The 10,121-nt window shown below is 35.8% G+C and overlaps 1 protein-coding gene across 1 annotated transcript; it reads right to left on the bottom strand.

The window, feature by feature from the left end:
• Nucleotides 1-3,999: 3,999 nt before the first annotated feature.
• LOC125024986 lies at nucleotides 4,000-9,005 on the bottom strand. Its single transcript, XM_047612801.1, has 6 exons — nucleotides 8,818-9,005; nucleotides 6,985-7,171; nucleotides 6,664-6,832; nucleotides 6,325-6,464; nucleotides 5,408-5,551; nucleotides 4,000-4,469 (listed from the first exon to the last, which is right to left on the bottom strand). The coding sequence occupies exons 1-6, from the start codon at nucleotides 8,961-8,963 to the stop codon at nucleotides 4,146-4,148; spliced, it is 1,110 nt and encodes a 369-aa protein (XP_047468757.1). The 5' UTR covers nucleotides 8,964-9,005; the 3' UTR covers nucleotides 4,000-4,145.
• Nucleotides 9,006-10,121: the final 1,116 nt, after the last annotated feature.

The raw sequence follows: 10,121 nt of genomic DNA, 5'->3' as shown, positions 1-10,121 counted from the left end.
TGCTGGAATAGATTATATCTGTTTCTCACTCTTCTACTTGGAGCACAGTGTTAGTTTTAGCATTATCTTGTGAGAAATAAAGCGTAAAATTAAAATGTCAGTTTGCTTTTCATGGTATTGGTTCTAACTTATACCCCCTTCGTGTCTCCCTTGAACAGCTTACAATTTCCCAAACAAAAATGGTGTCAAACTTTCCTTCCTCACCAGTTATTTGTTATCTTTTCTAATTCCTTCATATAATGGGTCTTTTTTCACTGATATTTTTGGTCCTTCCTTTTCTAATTTAACTCTGGACCATTCCTGCTTTATCTCCATCTTGACAAAATTTCTACTGAAGAAACTTGGATAGTTATCCACTTTTGTAATGCTTAGAATCTCAAAGGAACCAGACTGATAAAAGCACTTTGTTTCCAAGAAAATCACATTAGTCATAGCATTACAAACTGACAGCTGTCTTTATTGTAAGTAATATTGCTGAGCAAATCTTAACTACATACATAATCTCTGAATCAGGAATAAATGCTTACGTTGCACCTACTTTAGATCAACATTTACAGGTTACGACTAATCAATACTTCATCTGCTGATAAAGAGTTCAAGCAAAAAAAAAAAAACAAAAAAAACTTTCGAAATTAAATCTGCTTCATAGAACGTTATTCTATCTGGCCCTCTAATCTTTAAAACTGTTCATCCATATGCAGATGATTTGAAATTTTAATATTCTGTTCTCTAGAACAAACTTGCATCAGGTTACCATAACTACCTTCAGTATTACAGATGGCTATTTATTCTTATTTTAAGATATAATTTGCAACTTTGTTTTGTTCAGTGTCACTTTCACTTGACATATTTCCTAAGAATTTTTATATGTACAGAAGGGAAGATGTTCCAAGAGGTTAAGATCCCTTTTTATATAGAGACGAGCATGCTGTAAGGGGGGTTAATGGTTAATGGTTAAAAGCAACATAAATGTGCTAGACATCTAAGGTCATGTAGCACTATAGTAAATGGTAGTGAAGGGTGGTTGAGTTAGTGATTAGTTGTCAAAGCTAGGCAAAGGAATTGACGAGTAAATGGGTTAAGGTTGGGTAAGGTAATGTATAGGGGTTAGATCAAGTGAAGGATGTATATGCATTTGAGGAATGAAAACAGGTTGTCAAAGCAGAAAGTGTGAGAAGCTGTGGGAGGGATCACAAAAAATCGGTCCAATTTGGTTGGGCTAAATAGATTATTTAAGAATTTTGTAGAGATGGGGGTAGTAGAAGGACGGGGGCATGTGGAAGAGGGAGTAGTGTTGAGGGAGGTAGTGTTATGGGGAGGTGGACAATAAGGTTGTAAGGTAGTAATAAGGGAGGATGGGGTAGTTGATGAAGAAGGTTGTGGGGGTATAGTTATTGAAGTTGAGCATGTTGGGAGTAGAAATGTCTCCTGGGATGTTGATTAGGGTTGATACTGTACTAGTCGGCATTGAGGAGGGGGTATTAGTTGTAGTGTTCAGAGCCGTGGTCAAAGGAGAGCCTGGGGTCAGGGAATTGGGTGAGTTTGAATTGGTGGAGCTATTTGATGAAGAGGCAAGCCTCATTGCCTCTAATAATGGTATGGTTAATGGTTAATGGTTAATGGTTAAAAGCAAAATAAATCTGCTATCTAATAATGGTATAAAATTGTTGGCCATGATAAGCCTGGAGTATGTTGGGGAGAGAAACGGTCCACCCCTCAGGGTCCCTTGAGGGGTAAGGGCTAGACAACTAAAGCAGGGGAATACCGTGCCCATGGCTCCCTCAGGCCGTTCAGGACTGGCACAAAGTCAGCCTTTCATCCTTTCAGCACGGCTCTCACACCTTAGGAAGTGGATAGTAGAAGGGGTTGGTGAAACGTAAAAGTAGGAGAAAAAAAAAAAAAAAAAGGCCATGCAAAATTTGTTGAGTCGAGGGCTGAGTCCCAAGGTTGGGGAGTTCCCCAGCATTGGGTCCCAGTCTCAGCCTCCTAAGCCCCCCCACGACAACAACGGGCAAGGGATTGGGGGGGTGCTGTAAGGGGGGGAGAGGTAAAAGATCCAGGAAAGATAACACAAAGTTCTAACACTATCAAGGAATATAAAATAGAGAAAATAGAGACGAAATCTACGGTAGAGACTATTTCGGGAAGGACCGCAATCACAGAAGAGGTCCAACACCAGTCAAAGTGTAGATGGTATAGTCTGGGAGGTCGGGTCTTGAAAAACACATTCTGACTCCAAAAAGATTAGAACTTTTTATAATCCTCATCTCTAAAGGAAATATAGCATGGAATTTTATTACGATGTTCAAAACTAAAACTGACCGATCAGGGATATGACCCATAGTGTTATATGCTATGGACTAGTTTTACAAAATGGTATCAAGTTATGTTAACCCAATGCGGACAGGCATGATGCGTACGTACATGCTTACCCACTGCGAGTTACTTGTTTGATTGTTTTTACACGTAAATGGCTATACTTGAACTAAGTCACCAATGAGCCAGTTACGAGTACTACCTGTCTCGCCCATTTACCTTTTTCTTTGCTTTACAAAAATATTTTACGTAATCTTATTTTGCTGTTACTAATGTTTATACCATTATAGTAATTATAATGTTTATGATAAAAATAACACCATCGATATTCATAGCACTAGTAAAAAATTGTTTTTCCCTCCAATTCAAATCAGGTAAGGTCACAAGGTCTACTAATTGACTCCTTTGTGGCTAAGCACTAGCAGAGCTATCTATGTGCAGAGACATTTCACAAAAATATAGAAAATGAGCACAGCATTTTACCCATTTTTTATTCATTTTCCCCAGCAGCATTCGGGTTAAAATAAAATACTTATAACTGAAGTATAGCATTTACAATACAATTCAAATGAAAGGAGACATATTAACATTCTATAGTATTTATGAAAGCTCATAACATTAACATCCGAACTCTTTGAACTTGAAAAAAGCTCTAGATTTGATACAGAACACCTTTATATCATGCAGGCCTTGTGTGGGTTGTCTTTATTTTGTATCACAACACAAGGCTTTAAGACCTAGACCTGTGTGGTTTTCATTCTTTTACCAACACCTGATTCCCCTGTCTCTTTAAAACTTCTGACCAGTGTCCAAGTACTAACAATGCTATGGACATATATGAAAACAATATCCTTATGTTGAAATTATTTAAGGTGTTTACCAGCTACTCTTGCAGTTTTTCAATAGTTTCTTACATAAAAAGGGGGGGGGGGGGGGGGAAGACATGAGACAGGCTAAACTGGTCAACCCAAATCCGATGGGTATGTATGTATATGCCATGCCCACTGTGAGTTTACTTTATTAATTGTTTTTCCCCAGATGGCTACACTTGTGCTAAGTCATCAAATGAGCCAATTATGAGTACTGCCAGTTTACCCTTTTTCCTTGATTTTTTTCAAATATTTTGCATTATCTTATATTGCTGTTACTAATGTCTATAACATCATAGTAATTATAATGTCTACAATAAAAATAACACCATCTATATTCATAGCATTAGTGAAAAATATGTTTTCCCCACCAATTCAAGGAAAGGTGAAATCAGGTAAGGTCACATGGTCTACTAATTGACTCCTTTGTGGCTAAGCACTAGCAGAGACATTTCACAAAAAGAAAGAAAGAAAGAAACAAGAAGAAGATGACCATAGCATTTCCCTAGCAGCATTGAGTTAATTACATGTCACATGTGAGAAGTAGACACTAAACACTCCCTGGCAGAAAGTGCAAATACAACCAATTAGCTGTCCTTCAAAACATTCACATCCTCTAAATCAAAACTATATTGTCACCTGTTCTGCCTTCTTACCTTAAAGCTAGTCCTTTGCTTATCATCTCATGTAAGAAAAAGATTATTGCTCTTTAATCTTCTCTGTAAATAGTTGGAATTTTCAGTGAGTTTTTCAGTATTCTTAACCATCTCCTTGTAACCTTGAAGTGATAGGGAACTGAGTGAAATTTCAAAACTATATACTATCTGATTTTATTATGTATTTACAATAAATATAATATTTGGAGGTCCTCATATCTACAAAAAAGTACTTAAGAGACTATAAAGTTTCTATTATTAATGATGATTATTATTGTATACATATTTTTTTAATGAATCTATATCACTTTCTTTCAAAATCAGTATATCTATGATCATTCATATCAAGGTCTTCTTCAATATAATCATTTTCTTCAACATACTTTATGTCTTCTACTTCTTTTGTTACATATTTAGGTGGAACACAGAGAATGTTTTGTTCTTTATTCTGCCTTCTTCGTTCTTTCTTCTTCAAATCTCTGTAATGGCTGGCCCAGCGCCGAATTTCTGTCATTCTTGAGACAGGATTATTCTGACTTTCTTCGGCTTCTGTATGATTTAAACTTCTGCTCTCCTGAACCAGTTCTTTTCTATGGGCAGCTTCAGCCCTCACCATTCCCCGCTGTACCTGCAAACATTAATTTGAATAATAAAATCAAATATCAATACAGGTAAATAACTGGCCTCTCCAACAAGGATTCAAACCCACACATTTTATGATGCATTCTAAAATATGTGGATCCTGACCCTATAAAAGATTCAAACAAGGGTCAGCCTTGATCCTTAACCCAATGCCGACGTGCATGACGTTTATGTACGTGTGATGCCCACTGTGAGTTACTTGTTTGATTGTTTTTACACATAGATGGCTACACTTGTACTAAGTCACCGATGAGCCAGTTACGAGTACTGTCTGTCTCGCCCGTTTACCCTTTTCCTTGATTTACAAAAATATTTTACATTATCTTATTTTGCTGTTACTAATGTTTATAATGTTATAGTAATTATAATGTTTATAATAAAAATAACACAATCGATATTCATAGTACTAGTAAAAAATATATTTTTCCTGCCAATTCAAGGAGAGGTGAAATCAGGTAAGGTCACAAGGTCTACTAACTGACTCTTTTGTGGCTAAGCACTAGCTGAGTCATCTGTGTGGAGAGACATTTCACAAAAATATATAAAAATGAGCACAGCATTTTCCCCATTTTTTTCTTTTCCCCGGTGGCATTGGGTTAAACATATCTACTTTTTATCTACTGTTACTATACTGAACCTCTATGCTTTATAGACAGATAAAAAGACAGAGCATTTACAAGCATTTACACAAATACACAGGTAACTAACATTGCTAATTCTGCAAAGTAGTTAATAGTTCTGAACAGAGTTCATTGATAAATATGTAGAGAAAGTTATGAATGAGAATGAATAATTTTGCATCACAAGAGGTGTATTTGACTCATTTTTATCATATCTTCAAAAACACATTTATGCTTTTTTCTACAGTTACTCTTCTATGCTTAAACAACCTTATATCTTTGAGATTTCATCCAGTGGTCTTACCATGGCGTAGATTTTGTCAACGTCAACGCTAAACACGTCATTTCTCATTCTTGGTACATCTGACGGTAGCTCCTCAGCCTGTGAGTCGTCATGCGCTGCCCTTTCTGGTTCCTCAGCTTTCATTTCCATCTTGGTTATGGCATCCTTTGGATAAATGCAATAAAGTTATTAGTTTTGCTTATATTTGCAAGATTTTCCATGTATTCAATGATAAGAATTTATTTAAGAAACACAAAGAGAAAGAAAAGACACCCATGAAAATAATATACTATTTCCAAAGACACTCAATCATACAAGCAATATGAAGGTTACAGATCAAAGAAAAAAATCTTAATTACCAAATCATTCTATTAGAAAGTTCAATTATGAACCAAATGCTGTGCTCACTTTTAATTTTTTTGTGAAATGTCTCTGCACATAGATGGCTCTGCTAGTGCTTAGCCACAAAGGAGTCAATTAGTAGACCTTGTGACCTTACCTAATTCCACCTTTCCTTGAATTGATGGGAAAACCATATTTTTTACTAATGCTATGAATATCGATGGTATTATTTTATTAGAGACATTATAATTACTATAATGTTATAAACATTAGTAACAGCAAAATAAAATAACATAAAATATTTTTGTAAATCAAAGAAAAGGGTAAACGGGCGAGACAGACAGTACTCGCAATAGCTTCATTAGTGACTTAGTACAAGTGTAGCCATCTATGTGTAAAAACAATTAATAAAGTAAATTCACAGTGGGCATGGCAAGTAAGTACATGCCTGTGCCTGTCAGCATTGGGTTAAAGGAATAACACATAGTGCCATTAATAAAACAAGATAAATACAATACTTCCTACATAAATCAAAACAAATATCAAATAATACAGAGAACAAAATGGATTCAAACTTACAAATGCAATGCCCTTACCTTTAAATTCTTATTCAACAATGTTGTGACTGTGAGAGACGATTTTATATAATGTGTAGCATCCGTGGGTTCAAAGCCTTCTCCAAAGTCAGCCAGCGATAAACGCTTTTCTACTTCTGCCATCTTGTAGAATTTTTCGTCTGAAACATAAAATGTTAATGCTCTGGTACAGTACATAATCCTCTGAATTTCTCTTCTTTTCTTTAACACTCATACCCCCATCTACCTAATTTCTGAGTATAAGATCATAAGAAAGGTTTACATCAAGTTTCTCTAACCCTTCATTCCATTTGGTAAATTTTAGATCTTAATAAAGGACTCTTTGCCAAGATATCTTACCTTTAACAAATGTTATACGAGGTACATGTCCCAAGACCCGAAGTTGGCTCAGCTCGTGGCGAAGACGTGGGGCATTTTCTTGAAGAACTTTTGAAACGCTGTCATCAAACTGGGGTTCTTTAGATATCCAGTACACATTGATGCCAACTACATTTGGCTGTACCTGCACCTGTGTTGTCAGGAGAAACTTTATTAAAAACATATCTAGAACTCTAAAGATACTCTCATCTTCCTTTCATTGGTCTCTTTAGCATATAATTCCACCTGGCCACAATTTCTACATTCTACCAGACCCTAACATTTGCACAGTAGCTTTGTTACCTTTGTTATTTCCAATCCATGGCCAGAGAGCTGTGAAGAGACTTCTCCTGTTGCCATCATGTCACTGATCTTCTCTAAGAAAACTTTATTCAGAATATGCAGTCTATGTGTATTTCCTTCTCCTTTTGCCTGGGGTTGGCTTAGTCCTCCTGGGTTGGCCATCATCTTGCCATCATGCCATATACGTCTGCACAAAGAGAAAAAAGTGAAATGAGAATATTATTAGAAACTGCCATTCCTCTGTACCCAACAACAAACTGCATCTCAAGTGGAACAGTACTGAGAAAAGCAATACAGCAGTTTTGTACACAATATAAAGGAGTCATGTTGGGCTAATCTTAAGAGGGCTGTCTCCTAGGACCTCAGAGAAATACCAATGGTGCTTCAGGAAATAGCTAATTTTATCAAAAGGCAGAGACTGCTTCCACTTTCTGCTTGGCATCTGGTCCTCATCCAAAGAAAGTACAGAGTGAATGGTACTACTACAAATAGAGGAAAAAGTTTGAGTTCACTCGGTGCTCCAAGGAAAAGCTCTTTCTTGCCACGCATACTGAGGCGAAGACAATGTTTCCTGGGGGGTGTTGGAGGGGCAGAGCCCTCACAGCAACCCTCTCCTCTGACAGTGCCTGAAGGGCATGCCCAGTCATGCCAATTTAGATCACTGAATGAAGTTTGAGACATGTAGCTGGGGACTTAGTTTCTAGTGTAAAGAATTACCTATCTGGCTTCAATCTGGCTTCTTATTCACTATAGCTGTGTCAGTCTAAAATTAAATGAATTCTCTTGCATGCTAGCATAGGAAAATATAGATATCTTGGTGAGCAAATGCTTATCCCTTCACCCTAGTGTAAGTTTAAACACTGAATACAGTCTGGTGACCATGAAATTGCAGGCTTAAAGCTACATAAATTTATCTGACTTGAAACAAAATGTGCAAGTCCAGGAAATAGTCAGTACTTTGTATGGTTGATGGGTAATTTCAACAACACAGGTAAGCAAGAGGTAGCTGATTATCTTATTTAACAATTTGGGTGAAGGATAAAGAGATGCCCTTCTTTCAGTCCTGGTTAGCAGTGACAAGGATGGTGGTAAGACAACCAGGCGGGCATCTGGAAGAATTTCATGAATATGACCATCCAAAAATTATTTCAGAGTCGACAGGATCAGATACCAAAGGCACTTGCAAATGGATCTAGTTTCAGTAAACATATAAAAGGCACAACACCTAAATGAACCAGAATTATTGCACACTGTACCATAATACAACCTTAAAAATCCAGTAATGACTTGCCCATATTTTTCCATTTCTACGTTTTATCATACTTAAAGTGACATGCCACGACCCTAGCCTTCATAAATAACTCGCGAATATCATAAATGTTAATTGTATTGTTTTCTTTGCTCCATTGTTCTAATTCAGGTATATATATAATACGTTACTTTTTTTGCACTTGTTTTCGTTTTCGCTCCTAAAACACACTCTAGCTAAATAATGGATTATATGATTATCGAATGAGCATAAAATTCAACCCACTGTTACTAAGAAAATCAGCGTTTCCAAAGACCTGAATATCTAGCCTGTAAATAAAAAAAAATATATATAATATAGAGACAAAATAAACTAAAAGCATGATTTTGACGATGAAGAATAAAGATGATAAGGAAATGCCCTCCTTGTAATTTCTTTTTGAAAATACTACTAATAAACATCGAATAACATGCTGATACAGGTCGATAAATATCATTGTGAAAGTGTTAAAACATTATCAAAATAGACAAGATAAATCCGTAAGGTAAACACTCTTTTAAAATTTAATACAAAATAGGACTCACTTCTTTCCATTATTTCCGGCGAGGAATTTCCTAGCATATTTCCCCTCAGATTTCGAATGTAACAAAGAATTTGTTATAAAGTAACGGTGAACTGTATGTCTTGCTGACAATTGCTGACAACGCACAAATAAAGACTTTGTTAACATTATATTGACAAAATTATTTTTCGGCTTTACGGTATTGGACTTCCAAAGGTGGTATAATTCCGGGTTACATTGTTAATGACAGATTTGTCATTATGTAGTTTATTTAGTTTTATGATACTACTAATATGTAAATTTTGCAAAATAAAAATTTAATTAATGCTCTTTTTCTTTGTTGTGAGGGAATTGTAGCTCTGTATTTACTATTTTGCAATGATTATACGAATAGTTTCTAAGCTCCGTTAACGTAAACATTAAAAGCATCTTTAGTAAATATTTACCTCCTTATTATGTCAAGCAATAACCCTTATTTAGAAAACAAATAATGAAATTTATGATAATAACCTATATCATATACAGTTCTTTATTTCCGAGTCTTTCAATTTGCCAAAAACGACAACTTTTAAGGATGTACATATTGTAAAGATGTATGGCCGGCGGAACAGCTGATGGCCTGCCGTTGTTGTGTTGCCGTGATGAAGGGAAGAAGATTAGCTTGATTATAAATTTTACCTTTTTGTCAATCCGTGTAAGGAATATAATAAGGTATTGTAGCTTACATTCTACTACAGACGTACTAGACTGTTGTATGAAGCGTATTTCGATACTTATCACGAGATAAGGGGTAATGTTTTGGCTCGTTTGTGAGAGGTGTGTTAGATACTTTTATTTTGTAGAATTAAGAATATATATCGGGATTTTATGTCTTAATGATGTTCCACTTGGACATTACACCGAAGATCTTAACAGGAATTATTTGTTCATATTACTTTTCCATCTAAATTGTCTTTGCGGAGAAATGTTCCCAGGTACAGTTACCGGCAAATTTTCCCAAACGTTTCTTTCGACAGACGTTTGTATTAAAACTTGCGGGTATCTGTCTTAGCGCTATTAATTCCAGGGAAATTATAATACAGATACAGGCAGCAATTGAGATAGGCTTAGGATCATTGATGTTAATGAATCTATTTTATACTGCTGGTCTGGTAATGCTGCGTATATTACTGTTCTGATATTGTAAGTATAGGTGGTAGTTATCCAGAATTGGAATTCGAGGAAGTAGAGAAGAAAATCATAAAGAATATATAAAGCAACATTATTCAGTATAAAGCACACTGCGTGCAAAGTAAAGGTTGTCACAGGTGCGTATTGAAGGCACTG

The sequence above is a fragment of the Penaeus chinensis genome, chromosome 4, assembly GCF_019202785.1.
Source record: "Penaeus chinensis breed Huanghai No. 1 chromosome 4, ASM1920278v2, whole genome shotgun sequence".
Taxonomy (NCBI): domain Eukaryota; kingdom Metazoa; phylum Arthropoda; class Malacostraca; order Decapoda; family Penaeidae; genus Penaeus; species Penaeus chinensis.
Note: the sequence above shows the minus strand (reverse complement) of the source record. Positions and strands in the feature narration are given on the sequence as shown.

Excerpts from the sequence above, each read along its gene's own strand:
- LOC125024986 (XM_047612801.1), bottom strand. The coding sequence starts at position 8,963 with ATGTTAACAAAGTCTTTATTTGTGCGTTGTCAGCAATTGTCAGCAAGA. Across the intron at positions 7,172-8,817 it reads GCCGGAAATAATGGAAAGAA|ACGTATATGGCATGATGGCA; the intron begins GTGAGTCCTATT and ends CTCTTTGTGCAG. Across the intron at positions 4,470-5,407 it reads TTGACAAAATCTACGCCATG|GTACAGCGGGGAATGGTGAG; the intron begins GTAAGACCACTG and ends TAATGTTTGCAG.